General features: G+C 46.9%; 1 protein-coding gene across 1 annotated transcript in view; it reads right to left on the reverse strand.

Moving 5' to 3' along the window:
• The window catches only part of PRKCH (protein kinase C eta), a gene marked incomplete at its 5' end in the record, with an annotated part of 115743 nt that overhangs the window by 2827 nt on the left and 92988 nt on the right, over positions 1–19928 (reverse strand). The window contains 3 exons of the mRNA XM_017738792.1: positions 3–86; positions 16135–16323; positions 17252–17390. Coding sequence (XP_017594281.1) covers positions 3–86; positions 16135–16323; positions 17252–17390 — 412 coding nt within the window. The remainder of the gene's footprint in view (positions 1–2; positions 87–16134; positions 16324–17251; positions 17391–19928) is intronic.

Below are 19928 nucleotides of genomic sequence, written 5' to 3' on the forward strand. Positions count from 1 at the left end.
TCTTTGAAGTAGGGGTGCCGCAGGATCGCGCTCTCGCCGCCCAGCCCGGGGCTGCCCAGCCGCATCGTGGGGTTCTTTGTCATGAACTGCAAAACAGAAAGGGCTGTTTGTTCCCTCCCATCCGGCACGGCCATGGGAGAGGGACCCATTAGCAATCACACAAAAGCTTGTCCTCAGCTTTCCTGTTGAACCCAGTTGCTGGCCAGACTTCTCAAGTTCCTTGTAATGGAACCGCATGCAAGGAACTTGACTCACTCCCCAGAGGGAGAAGCCAGGGTGTATTTCTCCCTGGTCCTTTAGCATTTTGGTGAAATCCTTGATTACCACAATAAGAAAAGAAAGTTGACTTGCATAATTTGCAACATTACAAATGTTGCCCAGTGGGTTTCGTCATTATTTGTTTCTGTATTAATTTCTCAGGAGTACGAGCTTGCTCTCAAATGACGCCCAGCAGCCAGCCAGGCTTTGGCCTGGAGTCAGTCCTGAGCTGTGCCTTTTTCCTAAACCTCTCCCTGCTGAAGTACTGCCAGATGCCTACGCTTTCCTTCCTGTCATCTCAGGAAACACAGGAAAACAGGCAAGGCACTGGCTTTTGGAGCACCCCGAGCTGATGCGAGCAGACAGGTGACCATCTCCCCTCTCACTGCTGAAACGCCAATAAAGGATTTAATTTTGTAACATTTTTATTCTGCAGCCAGCAAAAAGAAATCTCAAACCTCAGCCAAAGTGCCCTGCCTTGCCAGGGAGCAATGAGGAAAGCCATACATTACACAGATGGTGTGAGAGGGCCCTGGTGGGTGCCCTTTAGGTCCTGATGAAAATGATGGAGTGCTGTGGACATTCTTTAAGAGGAGGAGGAGGAGAATCCTTTCCCCAGGAAGGAAAAGAGCTGGTTGGCTTGTTAATTTAGGATTTCAGTTCTTGAAAATTCAGTAATAAACAATCTTTCCCCTCCCCTCGAGTATTTCCAATTCACTGGAGAAATCAGGTTATGTTTAAACTGGGAAAATAGCTGCTTTTATTTGCCTATTGAAACAGCAGCATAAAGCAAGCTGCACTCCGGTGGAGGTGTCCAGACGATTTCCTGGAAGATGAAAGAGCATTATGTTTAGCAAACAGCTGAACCAGCCAAACCAGACAATCAGTCACTGTTTCAGGAATGGCCAAGTCTGCTGCATCTCAGCAATGGGGAAATGAAAAGAAGAGACCAGCTTCATTCTGACTGCAGGAGCCTTTCACAAGGTACAAACTCTCCTAGGACAAGTGGATAAAAGGTCTAGTCATTCCCCATCTAGAGGGAAGGTGGGGAGGAGAAAAATGACTGCCTGATGTATAAAATTCTCCCCAACACCCCATTCTGAGGGGGCTTCAGGGCCAAAGCAAATGGGGCATCTTTAGCTGACACCTTGCAGGACCCCAGACGCTGCTGGCATCAAGCACAAATCCCCCAGTTCCACCCTAACCCCCTGAGCCCTCTGAGGACCATTTTCCAGCATTCCACCCAAACCATCAGTAGAAAGAGCTGCAGAGTGCACCCAGATTTGTACGAACAGTCACCAGGACAGGAACAAAGATGAGGTGGATGTTTCAGCTGGGCTCTTCCCATTCTCCTCTGGACTCTTCAGCCCTTGGTGATGCAGCATTTCCAGGGTCAGGCCCAAGGACAAGCACCACTTCTGTGTCTCCCAAGCCCTTCCAGCCTGTTCTTCTCCCTTTCTACCACCAGAACTTCAACACAATTTGTTTCCCAAGAGAATGCCCCAACATTTCTGTGGGATAGCGATCCCCAGACACAGCTTGGTTTCCAAACAAGTAATGGGTCAAGCCAAAATCTCTGAGAGACCTGGTTCAGACAAGCTTTTGCAAGTCTTGAACTAGGCTTCTTTGTTTTGCAAAACAGATCAGAAACCTCCTGGCAGCCCTGTCTTTGTCTAGAAATTCATTCTTTGTCCCCATAGATGGATATCTGCACCTCACTACCTCTTATTTGCATTGCTGGAACACCTAGAAAGCTCAAACAAGACCAGAGTTCTGGTGCCGGGAGTGGTATAGACCAAAACATTCCAAAAAGACAAGAAAAAAATGGAGAAAAGATCTGGGAATACACTACATGTCTCCTGGCTCCTGCCCCACCACCACCTCCATTACACCAGCAACCTTCCGTTAAATGTGGAAAGGGAAAAAATAATCATGAAAGTAAATAAACTCTGAAAAGGACTGGCAATACACTTTGCTTGGGTCTCCATTCATGACCAACCATATAAGACCAAAACCTGAACCCAACTGCCCAGTTCCAGACCAGTTCAGAGCCCTGGGATATAAAAGTGTGTTTACATTCCTATTTGCTTGATTTATTCCATGTGATGCCAAAACTGCACCAAGCAAAGGCATCCAAAGCAACAAGTCAAGAGCCAACATAAATTCATTCCTGGCTCCTTAAAACACCCTTTTTGTTAGGACCATGAGAATTAGACAAAGACCATCCCTTAAGGTGGGCTGTTTTGAGGTCTGAGAAAGTAAAACACCATTCAAACCAAAACTGTTCAAATTCAAGCAGCCAGCTCTGGTTTGTCCATTGGATGCAGAGATTGGGAAACCTCAGCTGGGTAACTCTAGGCACCATCCACCCCACAATGAGTGCCTAAAGGAGGCAGGAGGAGAGTGAAGGATTCAAATTCATCCACTGCTGGAGCACATTCCCCCAGTTGGCTGCTGAAACTGATGCCGGGCTTCCATAAAACCTCTCTGAATTATTCCTTGCCTCCAACAGGAATGAGCTCACCTATGCTCAGTGCTGCTGCCTCTCTGGCTCTGTAGAAACAGGGCTGTGAAGCACAAGGGGCTGCAGTGACCACACAGCACCATAAACCACTCTGGAGAGGATTCTCTAAACCTATTTCCCGGGTACTGGAAGCACCCAGCACAGGCTAGCAGGACCTTGAAAGAGAATTACAGACCATGCACTCTAGCAAGACTACCAAGACTGCATGAAGAGGCTCCCCTTTCATGGCAGTCAAATTCACACTGGTCTGCTTCAGCAAAAATGTGGCACAGGTTGCCCAGAGAATGCCTCATCCCTGGAAGAACTCAAGGTCAGGTTGGATGGGGCTCTGAGCAATGTGGCATGTGAAACACAGCCCTGTACTCTGGGCAGTGCAGCTCCAAGCCAGGTTACTCAGCCTGTGGATGCACACACACCTCTGGACCCAGGGGCTGTGATGGAAAACCACAGGCTGGGCATGGCTGCTCCTCCCTCACATAAAATCACCTGGTGAATTTTGGAGGTGGCAGGTCTGTCACAGCCCAGTGAAGGGGGTGTGTTTGTCTTGGAAGAGGCTCCAGGCTTTATCTAAGCTGAAAAACAGGAATGCAAATGATGACTCCAACAGAGACAGCACTGATGTTCTGCACTGGAATAGCTGCCTGCTTTGCTGTAAGAGGTAAATAAAATGACAGAATGAAATTTTTGAAGCCCGCTTCCACTAAAATGAATAGCAAAGCCTCTCAAACACTATTTGAATTCACCAGAAATTATTGCACTGACACAGAAAGGGATGAATTTTCAGTTTATGTTGCCCAGTAGGCAGGAAAACCCAAAAGACTCCAATGACCTCTCAAAGGCTCCAAACCCATGAATCCGGCTTCCTCCCTGCCTGAGGCAGCACTGACATTTCTCTGCTGCAGCAGGGCAGCATCTGGCAGCCCGTCTTGTGCTGCCTCTGCTGTCTGACGGCACTTCCAGCAAAGCAAAGAGCTCAAGATTTCTGAAAAACTTAATTACAAGCTCAGCCTCCATCTCTGAAATGAGCATTTGCAGCCCATACCCCTGTCCTGACCGTGTGAGAGGCTCTTGTGCAGCAGGAGGGGTAAAGTGCCCAGATTACACAGACACAGCCCTCTGCACACACAGCGAAAGGGTTTTCAGAAGTGTAGCTCCTCTTCCTCATGATCCCTTTGGCTGCACTCAGAAACAGCTGGAAAATGTCTTACAAAGTGTTGGCTGTTCCTGGCATTCCCGGGAAGGCCAGGGTTTGACACTTGCTTCACAGGTTTGTTAGCCCTCAATGTCCTTCCAAGGACAACCCTCCAATGCAGGTGATGAGAGATGTTCAGCAGAAAGTTTTTAGTGCAAAGATGTCATCTCCTAATGTTTAATTGAGTGTCTCTAATTTTCCACAATATCCATGAATGCAGCAGAAACCTCAGTCTCTGGCACACAGATGAAGAAATAAAGAAACACAAAGAAAAAAATTTAATAGGCAATAGGCAATAACAAGGCAAACCAGAGATGTTCCTGAGCAAAAAGAAACCCAAATCCAAGATGCCTCCCAGCAAAACCAATAGCAACACTATCAAGCTCAAACCTGAACCAAGCTGTCAAGCCCTTGATCTGTGACCACAACCAGCCATGGGAAATTATCCCATTCCCAGGGTAAGGAGCCCCTTGGGAGCATCCTCAGACTGGGATCCTTTGGGCTACACCAGTTTGCTGAGCAGCAAACTGGAGCAAGGCTCTCCCTGACCTCAACTAACCCTCCCAGCAGCATTGCAGCCAAAACCAGCAGCTGGCATGAGCCAAAACCATGACTTCATGAGATCATTTGAAAACCTTTACTGAGACAAAATGCAGCAAGCCATGACAAGAAATTAAAAGCTGGGGATTAGTCCACAGAGGGCCCGTGAAGCTACAAGGAGAAAATGCTGCCGTAGCAGTGCCAACCATCGGGGAAAATCTGCGTCAGCCCCGGGAGCTCAGCCTGCAGCAGGTGAGGGGGATCTGTGCTGGTCCTCCCTTCACCCACAGCTTAGACCACGCTGGGAAGGGCTCCAGGACTCCTGGTACACAGAGCAAGGCTGTAGTGGACTCTTCCAGTGCTGCTCACATGCAGCATTGCAACTTCTGTCTCAAGAGGCTGAGTCTGCAAATCAGTCTAACGGCCCGGGAGTCACTGCAGGGATGTTTGCACAAACCAGTTGTTTCCTTGCATTAATTTCCTTGAATTACAAGTCACCTTTCTCAATACTAGAATCCCTGATTGGTTTTACGTAACTGATGTATGTGCATTTGCATCAGAAAAATTAATTTCATGAGTAATACCACAGATTATGTGAGATTGCATCACATTCTAGGAAAACATTAACAAGGCTCAATTTTGTCACAGAAGTACTGCACTTCAGGAAGAGAAATGCAACTTTCTGCTCAGGCAGTCCCTTCACATTGTCAACCATCTGGAAAAGGAAGAAATTATTCTTTTTTGTACTAAAAAACAATTTAGACACACCAGTTCCCCCCAGGACTCTGGTGTATTTACCCTATAAGAGAAAGCTGTGCTGTGTCCCAGCAGCTCATCTTTCAAACACAGGCACAGAGCAGACATGGAGGATATTCCCAATCATACAGGCAGGAAACAGAGACCAAGGAAAATTCATCATTTTATTTTGCCAGGAGCCCAAGGACAGCCTGTCACAGATAGGATGGCAGTACCTCAGTGTCACCTCTGCATCCCACCACGTGCCTCACAGGGCCCCCTGCTCAGATTGTGGCAGCGTAATAGTCAAGTCAAACTGTTAAAGGAATGGTAGATTTGCCTGTTCATGGTTTTAAAATTCACCTATTGGTGTTTCTCCCATGTTGCTACTAAAGTAAAGAGCAGCAGCAGGAGCAGCACAGGAGATTAATGCCCCACAGCCTCCCCTCCAGTAATGAGGGAGAGCAGGAGATCAGGAGATACCCAAGGTGCTTCTCTTCATTAAGATTCATGAGCTAAACTAACAGGGCAGAAATTAACTGGAAAGGAAATAAGATTTCTCAAACATCCATTTGATCTCAGACAAAAGGGAATCATTATATAAATAGAGCAATTACTCTAATTAAGGCTTCCCTCCATGTATCTCTAGACTGAATGCTGTAGTTGCTGAAAACAGTTTGGCTGCCTATTATGTAAGGCAAACAAACCCACGGTCTGAGGTGCCATTAGCCCTCAAACAAAGGAGAAGAAAGATGGTTCTATGGCTCTGTCTGTTAATGCCTGTAGTATTTTTAATGACTGGAAGCCAGGATTTTTTTTTTTTTTTTAATAAAATGCTGTTCATTTTGAGCCAGAATTGTCTTTCACTCTCCTGGGCAAAGCTTCCATCAGCCTCCACCCCAGTCCTGCCAGGTGATGCTCACAAAGATGCCTCATTTCCCCATGCAAGAGCAATCCAGGGCTTAGACACAGGAGTGGGTTACAGGGGGTGAGGGAGGCAGCACAGCCCAGTTTCAATAAATGCTGTGGTCAGAGAGCTGTCCCATGAAGTCCCTGTACTTAGGGCAGCTCAGCCAGTGCCTGGTTGTGGGTGTGAGCCATGCACTTGGAAGCTGGAATCTTCTTGGCCTTCCCTGAGCACTGTGCTGCTGAGAGCAGCACTGGAGTCACTGTGGCACCTCTGTTTCACTCTGGGGATTTGCTCTGACTGCAGCCATCAGAGGCCATATGGTGTTTCTGCTCCTCTCTTGCACACAGAAGGATCAATTGCTGAAAGCCCTGATTCCTACCAGTGCAGTTTATCATGGTGCTGAGCCAAGATGTGACCCCACAGTCCTGTGGTCAGTCCTGGCTACACAAAACTGGGAGCAGGTGAAATCCCTCAGTGCAGAGAAGGTCCAGCAAGCACAGTGCCAGGGTTCAGAAGTACAAGACTGCCCTGAAAGCATTTTAAGGAGGAGGGAGAGGAGGAAAAGGGAGTGTGAAATATCTGTTATCTCCTTTTCCAGATAAAAAGGGAAAGGGAGGTAAAAATAATCTTCAGCCCAGCTCCCTAAAAGCCAGAAGACTGCAACAATAAGCCTGACAGTCACATGTCCAGTGTGCCAGCCCCAGGCAAGAAGGACAAAATGTCAGTGCAGTGGGCATTAAGCAGATAAATTTGATCTCGCCTTCCCCTGGTGCAGAAACGGCCGCTCGGTGCTGCCCAGACAGAGCTTGAGGGAACAAGAAGGATTAACTGGATTGCAAACAGTGCTGAGCAAGAGAATAGCAAAATAAACCAAGGTGGACAGACTAGCAAAATAAACCCAGGTGGACAGAGCAACTCCCATGTGGGACAGACACATCTGGCTCCAAATCTCCTGGTGGTGTAAACTGATGAGACTTTGCTGACTACCACAAAGAAATGCTATCTGAATAGCTCCAAACTTCCTTGCTGTACTAAAATTTACCTGTTTCCTTGCCTCTCCCCACTCACCAGCAACTAACTCATCAACACTAATGTAGAATAAAAAGTATCTATCAAGTGCATTGGCCCCTGAGGATAACTAGTGATTTTTGATGCTTCTGCTTTTGGTACTCCTGTAATAAGCAATAATAAGCAGAAATTAACTTTAGTCATTAGATATACTGAATATTTGGCACAGGTTTTAGTCAGGATGACACCCCAGAAAGCTGTGCTTTCAGGACTGAGGAGTTGTCCCCAGTTCCCACATGGGTCACCAGCTGCAGGAGCTGCTCAGACAGTATCAGAATCCTGCTGCTGGTTTTCAATTACCACAGTCAGGCTGTAGGTACAACATGAGGATATGCAGATCCATTACTAAATCAATACATCAATCAGAGTAGCAGAAACATGAAGAAAAGAATGAGCATCACACTTATTAACAGACTGGAAGTGTGATCCTGCTCTTGTTTTAAGCAGGAGTAAAATCTCCCTTGGGTTGCAGGGGAAGACAATTAATCCTTTTCTGATAGTCCTGTCAAGAGGAACTGGGAATCTGTTACACAACCCTGGGTGGTCTATTTACATAGGGTCAAGTACAAAGGCAACTAAAGTGCCCTGGACAAACCTGTAAAGGCCAATTCAGAAAAAGAAAAATACATCAAAGGAGCCTTTTTTTTGTAGTCCTGGTTGTATTTCAATTCTTTTCATTTTAAAGTTCCTGAAAAGACACAGCATGTCATAAAGTTCAAAGATGGAGGGACAAGTAAGACCTAAAGCCCTGAACAGCTCAGTCAGTCAGAGTTTTGTTACCTCTATCACAGTGTGAAGACCTCCCAGTGAGATGGACTGGCCCCCTCTGCCAGTGGCTGCACAGCCAGAGCTGGCCTCATCATCCAGCAATCATTCCCAAATGCAGGTTGGACCCAGGTTCTTAAATGAATCCTTGGGCTTTTCCCCAGGACTGGATTTTAATGGACCTCACCAAACCCCTTTTGTGGGTCTGGAATATCAGTGTAGCTGTGGCAGAGCTGAGGAAGGAGCCTGCACCACAAGTCTTAGGCTTGGACATGGGAATCGCTCCTTCTTGAGCACCAGGGAGTAAGGAGGAAAAAAACACAGGGAAGACAATGTTGGCACAAGGAATAAACCTTCATTTTCCCCCATCCCTGGCAGGAAAGAGAAGGATGACTCACAACGTTACAATAGGCTGGTTTAGGAGCTTTTACTGAAGTAAATCTGAGCTTGCACACTGCAGACTTAAACGAGAAGCTAATTTCAGCCTGTTGGAAAGGGAATGGTGAAAGGCCTAATGACTACTTCAGGATGAATTTGGCCTTGGCAAGCTCTATACAGATGTCTGTAGTTTTCTTTCAGAGTGAATTATTCAGAAGCATGGGACTATCACTGTGGGGAAGAGGAGCACTTGAGAAAGAGGTGTGAACAATCAACAGAAGAGATTAAAATCACTGGGGAAAGCCATTTGCTGTTTGAGAATTAGAAGGGAAAAAATAAGAGCAGGTTACAGATATGGATGTGCAAGCTCAGGCAGAAGAGGTAAGGCCACCTGTGGTGGGGCACAGCCCTGTCACCTCACCACGCTGTGTGTTTATGGCAGAAACGGTCTAGGCAAAAGATCATTTAAAACTGCAGAACTCCTCCCCAGCTGGGAAACAACAGGCTCCAAAGTCCTGCTTTTGCAGCAGTGGCTGTGGAGCCAACCAGGAAATACAAGATGAAAGCATTTCTGAAAAATAAAATTAAGGAAAAATGTGTACACAGATCCAGCACGGAGCTTCACAGAGAGATTCAAATATATCAGCCTCACGCTGAAAGCCAAGGCTTAATCAAATGGTGCAAGAGAATTTATGGAGACTGCCAACTCTGAAGAGATGCCAAGGAGAATAATTTATTGGCATATTTGAAGGCACTTTTAATATCTGCCTTTGTTAGCAGGCTCCTCAGCTCTGAGGCTAAAGCAATGAGCTCATCCAGCTCCCTCTTTGATTTCAGTGGGTCCACCATGGTGCTGTCCCTTTTCCTTTTGAACTTTGCCTAAAAAATACTCACATCTGGTTCATTCAGAAACAAGTTCATTCTGGCTGTTCCAGCACTGAATGCGAAACAGATTATCTGCCTTTTTCTGTCACTTGGAAAGAAAGAACCTGGTCCAGATCTGCAGGATACAAGTGCAAAGGAGAGACAAGCCTTGTGCAGAGTGACACAAGGGCACCATTAGCATCTGGCTGTCTCTTTTCACTCCTCGGAGGTGCTCAGGAGAGGGCTGGGAAGCACAAACACAGGGGGGTTTGGTCTAGTTTGCACAGTGGCCAAACTGACTGCCCAGGACTTCGGGAAAAGGTGAGGCATGAAGGCAGCAGAAAGCCCATATGTTATAAAGCATGGTGTGCTGATGGAGGATGCAGACACTCCTGTGGTATCTGAGTTGGTGACAGCTACTTCTGACCTCCCCATATCTAGCGGTGTTAGACCCCAAGCAACTGCAGAGTATGAACAGAATAAACTTCTCCGAAGTCCAGAGGACCTCACCAGCCTGCTGATGTCAGGGGCAAGCAGCTGCAGAGAGTAGGCAGCTGGCACCATCCACACCTCTCCTGAACTCAGACATTCTCATCAGCAGTTTGGAAACACCCTTTTCCCCTCTGCTCCTCTGTCACAGCAGACTGTTTGTTTTGATTACATGAAAAAATCTGCCTCAAAGTCTTTCTGAGGTAAAAACTACATCCCTTTGCCTCCTCTTCTCATTAAAGGCATTTTCAATTTGCCCACAGTGGTGGGGCCAGTCTGGTTCAGCTCAGAGAATTCACCATCCACAAAACCTTTCTGAAAATAAGGGGTCCTCACCAAGGGTTTGGGCACTCCTGGTGGCACCCTTAGGGTGGGCAGTTCACTCCTCCCACAGCACAGCTCAGTGCTCACTTTGCTTTCTCTCCCTTAGTGAGCCCTGGATGAAGTGTCCTAGGGAATTTTCTTTTGTATCTGTACATGGACACTTCCAGTACTTAAAAGGAGCTTATAAAAAAGAGGGAGAGGGACTTTTTACACAGGCAGATAGGAACAAGGGGAACGGTTTTAAACTGAGAGGACAGATACAGACTAGATATACGGAAGAAATTACTGACTATGGGGTGGTGAGGCACTGGCACAGGTTGCCCAGAGAAGCTGTGAATGATCCTTGGAAGTGTTCAAGGCCACGCTGGATGGGGCTTGGAGCAACCTGGTCTCGTGTCCCTGCCCATGGCAGGGGGTTGGAACTGGATGGTGTTTAAAGTCCCTTCCAACCCAAACCATTCTGTGATCTCTCCAATCTTCTTTCTTCTCAGCCCATTACAGTAAGGGCCTTCCCAGCCTGAATCTCCAAAGGCTCTGCTGGAGCTGTTATCCTGCCTCCAGCCAAACTGGACTGCCCTGTGCGCTACTCACGTGGGCCATGAGAAGCTCCTCAGTATTTCTTTCTGATGACTTGGAATGATGACTTGTACTCCCTAGGGAGTCCTGGATTCAACTCACACACACAAACATAGTATTAAAATTTATCTCACTTTATCATCACTTAGGATTCCTGAAGAATGATGGGAAAAACTTTTCACCACAAGGAAGGACAGAGGAAGTTACCCTTCAAATACAGTTTTTCCTCACCTAGTATCAGCTGCAAATTAGGAAAGAAGAAAACCATCCACGTACACATTTCCTAACTTCCACCAAACTTATTTCTATGTATGCACAGGGGTACACACAGGAAATCCCAGTGCCCTCACCTTGTGGTCTGACAGCCAGAAACAAGTCCATAAAACACAGGTCATTAGAGCAGGACCCAGCTCCTACTGACACACAGAGCACCATTATTGCAGCAGCTGAGTCTGAAGCACCACTCCCAGATAGGACAGCCCCTTGAGTTAACCTGAACAGTGCAAAGGGGATTTTACACAATTCTGCAAGAACAAAGTCTCAGTGGTATCTGGAGGGGGGAAAGGAAGTCAGTGACACAAAGCAGGAGAGAGTTCACTCAACCAGACCATTTGCCTTTTGAGTCACTCCCAGGCTGCTGTTCTCTACAAAAACAAATCATCTTCAGGTTTTTCTTTTGCATCCTTGGCACTGTAGTGCTGATGCAATTTTTCTCATGCTTGCCCTCAGCCAAGCTTCCTCACTTTTCCATCCCTCTCACTCTTCACACTAATCCAGGGGCATTTGGACTCCCCAGTGCTGTTCCACCTGTGTTGAGAGAGAGCACAGTGCTGAAACCACAGCCAATCTCCTCTGCACCTTCCTCTTTTCTTGTCTGGTGTTTATTTTTCACACAAAAACCACTTGGAGGCAGATATAACCACTTCTGCCCACTCTCTTAACTCTAGTAGTGTTTTTTAAAAATGCATGTCTTTAACCAGCTGGAGGAAGAACAGGCTTTAGTCTCATTTGTGTCCCCAAAATATAAAGCTACAGGCAAAGCTGCCTAAGCCTCACTTTTGGAAGGAGCATTTCAGCTAGGCCAGAAGTGTTTCAGAGCTCTCATTAAGACTGGGGGTTAACATAAAAATGCCAAGAGACATCCTTGGCTTCAGCAAACTCAGCTGTGACAGGAGCTTGGAAATCCAGCGTGCAGAAGGCAGAGAAGTATTAACAATTCCCTAGGGAGATGCTGTTTTTCCAGCCCCTGCTGTTACCAGGCTCTGAGGGTGAAAACATCAAAGCTGCAATTGCTCATCCAAATTTCCAAGCCTTTGGGCCAAGCATTGCTACTTGAGATCACCAGCCCATGGAGCAGCTCAGCAGGCTTAGCCCTTCTCTCCTCACCCGAACCCACACTCGGAAAGGAAAATCCCTGCAACTTTCCCTGGGAATTTGCTTCCCATTATGCCATCGACTTCTGAGACCTGATTTTCACTGTGTCCCTCCATTCTCCCCTCAGACTAAGCTGCCTGTGAGCAAGGCAGCGTGGCTGAATTGCATCTGAGAAAGTTATGCACGAAGTGATTGCAACACGCTGCCAAAACCCCACCCCGCTTATGGGAAACAAGAGGATTGTATTTCATTTTGCAGTTCACTCAGATGAATCCCAAAGCTTCAGGCTGCCTGGAAAGCTCCCCTCTCTGTTCCAGCACCTTTTACTGGTGACAATTAACAAATTCAGAATATTGATATGCTGTAACAAAGTAATCTCTAGCTGCACTCTCCCTGTAAGAGATCTGGTGCAGCAGCCTCTGCTCTCTGCACACTCACACAGTTTCTCCCTCACAGCTTCTCCATCATCAGACCCTGGTGACTGCTCTGTCAGCTGATGGCAAAGAGTATTTGAAGGAATTTATTTGACACACACAAACCCAACAGCTCCTCTGCCATGAACTCCTTGTAACTGCATTCAGGTAGGGCGATTGATAAATCCTTTTCCTTTAGGAATTAAAATCAAAGCAAAACTTATGTCTAGAATAAGCTGAAGTGGTCTGAATCCATTCAGCACCAGTTCTCCTCTCCTGCACTTTTATTATTCCCACAAGCAAACCCATGCCCAGTTTGACTTGTTCACACAAGCAGAGGAGACCTCAGTTTGAGTCCTCTCCTCCTGACTTGAAGCATCAGTACCTGAATTCCCCAGCGACACATTCAGACAGGGCAGGGTACACAAGTGAGATGTTCAACTTTCCTCCTCTGGGAGTACTGACTCCATCAAACCCTGCTGATCTGCCCTACTCCCTCTGCAGCTCTTCAGGGGAAATTTCAAGGATAAAAACAATTACAAAGGGAAACAGATAAAAACTTTTTTTCTGGAGCACAAATACTTCTGCTTTCAATTCTATACAAAGTCCCAGGACACTGAGGTTAGTTTTGTTTTCCTTGCTACCAGTGCTCACAAACCCTCCAGGAACACCCAGTGACGTAAACAAGGTCCTAACAACGTAGTTTTGTTATTATCAAGAAACTGCAAAGATGAACAGGGTGCAATCTTCAGAAACAGTGTGGTTTCTGATGGGGGGAAGTTGGTGAAATGCACTTACGCAAAATGAAAGCAAAACAAGGCAACAGCATCTGTGAAATGAGTCCTAAACTTACTATCCTTGTTTAAAATGAAGCTCTTCACAAAAGCAAATGGATCACGTGCTTTCTAAACCTAGATATATCTGCAGGGCATCTCTAAGCACCTAAACCTAAGTGCACCTTCCTAGCAGAAGAATTTGATTTTCATTACAGAGCTTTGTACCATTCAAACTCAGTGAATTCTCACTAGTCTGTTCAAGGTTAGAGGCCAGAACTTTCAGTAAGGGGATAATCCAGTTATTAAGGCTATTAAGGCCTTAGCCTGCAATACAAGAGAACCGAGGTTTAATTCCCTGATCTTCCACAGGCTTCTCTGTGCCATGTAATTACTTATAATCATTTATGTCACTGCAGCAGCATTTTCCAGAGCTCTTAGCATCATGGTTAGAAAGCACCGTCACAGCATTAAATCAGAGAGCTCAACTGCATGTTTTGTTGGAGAAAAAAAAATAGCAATTAGAAGATGCTCATTTAGTCATAATGCTGCATCTAAGACAAGTATTAGCAACAGAAGTATGTGTAAAAGAAAATCTACATATTTAGCAGATAGAAAATCTGCTGTCTTCCTTAAAATAAAGTGGTTTACCATTCTGTTATACCAACAGCTAAGAGTACTGACCAAACATTATCAGTGCACTGCAAATATAATACCTCAGCAGTGATAACATTTGTTATCATTCAGAAGAAATCAAAGTGTGTGTGGTTTCCATGTTAATCTAGGACCCCAGACAATCTCAGGACAGGATGTTTCCTTCCCATGAAAGCCAACATGCTCCGATGCCCCTAAAAACTCAGCATAAGAAAGAAATGAGGAAAGAAGGAGCTCTTCCAGTGAACAGCTCTTGGGCCCAAAAGCAGCTACCATGAAGCTGCAGAAATAAGACACAAAAATCACCTCCAAGTAGCAGCCACTCAGGGAGCAGAAATACTGAGGAACTGTAAGGAAGGTGCAGTAAACATTTCAGTTTAACTTCCCACTAGTTAATCACAAGACCCGTGGTGAATGCCCCCAGTTTCAGCCTTTTTCCCAGAGCAGACACAGCGTAGTGCTTCTCATGAGCAGTGCACGTGCATTTCAGAGAGGCAGTGTTGCTTTCATTTGTGTGTCACCAGCAACACACAATACAGCAGACAAGCAGAGGGGCTGGAGAGGAGACTCTCTTCCAGGCAAGGAACCAGCAGTTACTGAGCTGATTGTGTTTTGGAAATGCTCAGTCGCTTTCTATTTAAATTCTCACCTCCCTCCTCAATTCTGGCCCACTTTCTCCAGTGTCCCTCATCATGTTCCTTGCCTGTTAATCACAGAAGAAGCCTTAAGCTGTTAAAATTTGGCCTCTGAACACAAGCTAGAGCAGCCTGGGTTGACTGCAGCTGGCACTGGCTGTTTCTGGGATGCCCTATCAGTGAGGAAAACTCATTTCATCAAGAGGCTAAAACACAAATCATATTTTATTACACCCTGAGATTCCTGTTACGACAAGCATCTACAGGACCTCATTTTACCTCCATCTCATAATTATGCAATATACCTGCAACAAATACACTCCTCTAGCACTTGTCACTGCAGAAGAGGAATTGGTACTTAAGAGGCACTTAAGAGGCCCAATCCAACCACATGAACACTGCTCCAGAAGCTGCATTGAGTCTGAAGTTCACATGTTTATCTTTTAAATATGTAATGAGTTATTTCCAAAACCCAAGAGAGCCTCCAGCATGACAATCAATCAATTCTGAGCACAACCTGTGATTTCAAAGCTCCTCTTACTCCTCCAGGAGTGGATTTTATTGTCAGTTGATTTCTGTGGAATTTATCAGATGTGTTTTCAGCTACAGGAAGTAGTTGTTTGAGTCATATACAACAGAAACCCTTCAGCAGAAAATGTCCAGATTTTTACTACTAAGAACTCTCCTTTTTCCCTTAAATGATCCAATCACTGACTACGCCATTTCTTTGGGTCAGTGCTCCATGAGTTTCTATAAATTATTACCTTATCCAATTATTTCTTAGATCCTCTATTACCATAGTATTTACTGGTATCCAGTCTTTAATGCATCTTTGTCCACAGTGCTTTTACAAGAAAAGGGAACACGCTGACCCTTCTCTTTCCAAAAGGTTCTTAGAGATATGATTTGATGAGTGCCAGGAAGAAGTCAGTAGCAGAACAGCCAAGTTAGGTCTCCCAATTCGTAGTTTAACACTCTTGTCACAGGATCACCTTTTGACTCATTACAGAAAAGCCAGGCAGTTCCAGTCCATTAGACTCACAGCTCGAAATCTTCAAAGCTTAATTCCTATGTCACAGGCAAAGATGTGAGGCATGTGGATAAAAGAACTCCTGGAAAAAGTCAGGGATACACGGCAGGACAAGGACAAAGCTTTGCCAGCAACAGCTCTCCTCAAACTTTTTGCTGTACAGCCCCAGGGTTTTTCCTCCCAAACACACAAAACTCAAACCTCTGTCTTTGCATGCAGGGAGGCAGCAGTCCTGGGGGATGTTGGCATTACCAGGGAGGATTATCAGGAAGCCTTCACTTCTTGGCCATATGGTTGCTACTGATTAAACCCTGTGTTTACCTGCTGCTTCTGTTCTGGGTGATGACCACACATCGTCAATCATTAAGCAAGCAGGGGAATGCCCAGACACATGGACAGGCTCACACTCTGCTTGCCAAGCTGGCTACTAAACCCTATGAAGGCCATAACCATGCAAACACACCTAAGTGTAGCAGGATGTTTTTTCTGTTTACCCTTCAATTCGAGATAAGAAGAGGGTCAGGGTCAGGGTAACTGCGATTTCTGTGTGCCAACACCCCGGCCCTGCTCTCTTTTGCTGGAATTAGGCTGGAGAAAGCCAGGACAGAGAGCAAACAGCCAAAGGAACTCACTGCTTTGAGGATTGCCACTGCATCCTGCTGGAGCCACGTTGGGTAGACGACTTCATCATTCAGAATGGCCTCGAAGAGGTCGTCCTCGTTCTCAGCCTCGAAGGGCGCGTGGCCACACAGCATCTCATAGAGCAGCACTCCCATGGCCCACCAGTCCACGTCGGGGCCATACAGCATCTCCTGCAGGATCTGCAGCACACATGGGAAAGAAACACCAACCTTGAAGCTGCGTAACTGAGCAGGGCAGGAAAAAAGGATTTGGAAACATTAATGCAGAAGTTCTTGCTATGCCCTAACAGTGCTCTCTGTTAGGCTGGTGGATGTCCAGGAACATAAAGTGATCTCACTCTGGGAACCCCCAGACCAGCACAAAGGCACATCAGATGCATTAAACGAGGGCTGAATTAGCTTGGCTGGGTCACCTGGGGAACAAGCCCTTAGAATGATGCTGGGGCTGAGCTGGAGGAGAAGGGGCACTCCAGCAAAACTGCCTGAGCCTCAGAAGCGGCAGAGCAGCCACGTGTGTGAGCTGACCTTGCTTCCTCCTCACCCTTGGGAAGAAAACACCTACCTGGCTCCAACAGCAAGGCTTTCAGCTGGAAAGGGGAAGCAGTGTGAGTGTGGGAGAATGGTGCAAACATCAACCACAGACAGGAATTCAATTGTGTTGAAGGATGTGAAGCCCCGTCAGAACATCTGGAAGCATGTGGAGGGCAGCTGTTCCTTATAGAGGTGTTTATTAATTTTGTACTGAGACTGGAGAATGACAGGGAGTGTGAGGAGGTAGAAAAAGGAACTGAATAATGAAGGAGAATTCAATCTCCTTCCAAATCAAGCTGGAACAGCATCTGTATGTGCCTCTCAAGCTTTTTGCAGCTGTATTTCCATTTTTCACCTCGCATTTTCTAAAGAAAAATGAAAGCTTATATCAGTGCATACAGCAGCCTGAAGATTTACTCACGCTTTACTTCACAAGGGGCTGATAATACACCTAAGGAGGAAACCTTGAGCTCAGCAATCACATAAGGCATAGCCAAAGTCACTGGCTGTTCCAAAGCTAACCTACACTTTCCATATTGTGACCGAGTTCTCCTGACCAAAGAAAGGTTTCCTGTACCTCTGGAGCGATGTAGTCTGGTGTGCCACAGAAGGTGGCTGTGGTGATGCCATCGTGAATGCCCTCCTTGCACATTCCAAAGTCTGCCAGCTTGCAGTGCCCTTCATAGTCCAGCAGCACGTTGTCCAACTTCAAGTCCCTGCAATGAGAATCATTCAGTCACTGCGTGCTTGGAGCAGCCCCACAGAGATGCAGGCAGCATCCCAGGCCTCAGAAGCTCAACCTGCAACCTGGACAAGCCTCATCAATGTAAAAAAATAAACAAAAGTCATGCAGGAGGCGTTTTTTTTTTTTGCTTCATCTCACATAGGGGAAGGAGGAAGAAGTGTCACTCTGCTGAATGGCATTTAATGCAGGCAGGTGCTGCAGGAGTTGGCCCACACGGCTTTCCAAACACACCACCAGCCTGGCTGGCAGCGCTCCTGCTCGCTGAGCTCTGGGACTCACTGGAGCAGAGGTTGCCAGAGCTGTCAGATTGCGTAAGGGTGTTATGATGCAGCAGAACGCTGCGCATGGGCCACACTCTGATTCAGCAAAGCTGCACTGGAGGAGACACTGGAGCTGGGGAGCAGAGCAAAGCCTCTGCAGAGGGGAAGCACGTTCCCTATTCTCCTGAGGTGTTGGGTCTTCAGTCCTAGATTTCCTTGTTATCAGCCTGACTGATAAACCCCACCTGGAGCATTGTCCAAGCTGAGAAGAAAAGAAACTCCCTGCCAACATCACACCACAGGGGCAGGGGGAATCTTCAGGCAGCACAGGATGCCTCCATTGTTACAGCAAAGTCTTAAAGTCCTCCCAGCTGTATCCATTCCAGCAGTGCACTAATCCCCCATAGTGCACATTGGAGTGGGGACCTCCTTGACACTGTCACAAGAGATCTGCAGCCCAACAAGCTGCAGAGGGACACTTTTTCCAATACGTCACTTCTAACAGCCTGGGAGTTCCTCGCCAGAAGCAGAGCTGCCAAAATGACAGAGCCCTAACAAAGCTTATCAGCTTGCCTGACCTTGAGATCGCCCACAGGAATAGCCTGCAGCCAGAAGCACTGTCAGGAACATGACCAGGAAGCACAGGGTCATCTGCACACTTAGGCGATGCCTGCCTAAAAATACACCAACTCGGAGCACCTCCGCTTTGCAGCTGCCAGACAAGCTCCAGGCACCACTGTGGATGCAGGAGAGGAGCTCTGATGGGAGCTCTGTGCAGCACAAACAGGTCACATTCATTTTTTGAACTGTCTCAGGTGTTGGCCCAAGAGCTGCCCAGAGCCCTCACAGCAGCTCCGTGACGGGAGGGTCCTTGACAGAGCTATCTTCAAAGTTATTCTGATGCCCACATCAAGATCAAAAAACAAAATACATTTGAGGGTCTCAGGGTCCCTTCATGAAATCCATGCTGGATCTCAATGCATTTTGCCCTTTGGTTGGTTATCTATTTCCCTGGAAGGGGGAGCAGTAGGGAAGGTGGTAACATAGGTGGTGACATCTCCATACCAATATAAAAACCTATGGTCGAGCTGAAATCTGAATTCAGCTTGATCCTGTTCATCCTTCATCTACGATCCTAAAGTGAAAAATCAGGGGGTTGATAGCTCTGTTGTGCACTGGCATTTTCCACAGCCCACAGGACTCAAGACAGCCCTCCCTCATTTACACTGCTGCACTGGAAAGGTCAAGGACACATTGTGTAAGACAATCAGAGCCACATCCTCTCCTAAAGAGACAAAGAAAAGTATTCTTAGCCTCTTGTGAATGGATAGGAGAGCAAAGGATAGAAGTTAAGAAATTTGCCTGTGCCCCCCAGAGACAAAGCTGAACACCAGCTTCCTGAATTCCAGCTCCGGATCTTAATCACAAGATCACACATCCCCTCTTCAACTTTAAGATGGCCTGGCAATGCAAGACAGCAAAAAGCCTTCTGCAACACTGCTGCCCTTCCCGGCAGGCCCATGAGCTCTCCAGTGGCTGCTGAAATTTGGATGTGAAGGACAGTGTCCATGCCTGTCTCACACTGCAGTGTTTGCTCTAGGTGGGATGCTCAGGAGACATTTTCTCCCTTCTGAGAATCACAAATGATGGCTGAGGCATGTGGGCAAAGGCTTGTCCTGGAAAGGCTTTAGGCAAGCACAGGGAGAGGTTTGTGTGTAGTTGCCCACGACAGCCCGTCTTCAGCAGTAGTTTACAGCCAAAGCTCCTGTTGCTCTTCCCTGTGGTTCCTGGCAGGGCAAGGAAGCCCTCCAAGCATGAAGGCAGGCCTTGTTTTCAGGAATCTGCCACGATGTGGTTGAAATGCAGTTTATTCTTGGCTCAGATTTAAATGCAGCGAACACCTTCTCAGTCCTGGGCAGTGCTGACTGTTGCGGTGTGCCCCTAAAGGTACAATTGGAAGGGGAATTTTGGTGAACTCGCGTGGAGATCCCCCTAGCAAACCTCCCCCTGTTCCCTGGAACATGCACCATGTCCTGGCATGCTTTGGGACTACCTCAAAATACACCATCTGAGCCAGCAGAAACACAATCACAAACGTGGAGGAGCAGAGGCAAGAGACAGCTGTGGGGCTGGGCCAGCTCTGCTGACCACATCACCAGGGCATGCTGCCACTTCCCCGACTCTGCCCCACAGGACATGCTGCAGGAACCCCCAAATCCCTGCTAGCTGCATAGTGCACCATGCTCATC

Source organism: Corvus brachyrhynchos, unplaced genomic scaffold (genome assembly GCF_000691975.1).
Source record: "Corvus brachyrhynchos isolate BGI_N302 unplaced genomic scaffold, ASM69197v1 scaffold245, whole genome shotgun sequence".
In the NCBI taxonomy this organism is placed as follows: domain Eukaryota; kingdom Metazoa; phylum Chordata; class Aves; order Passeriformes; family Corvidae; genus Corvus; species Corvus brachyrhynchos.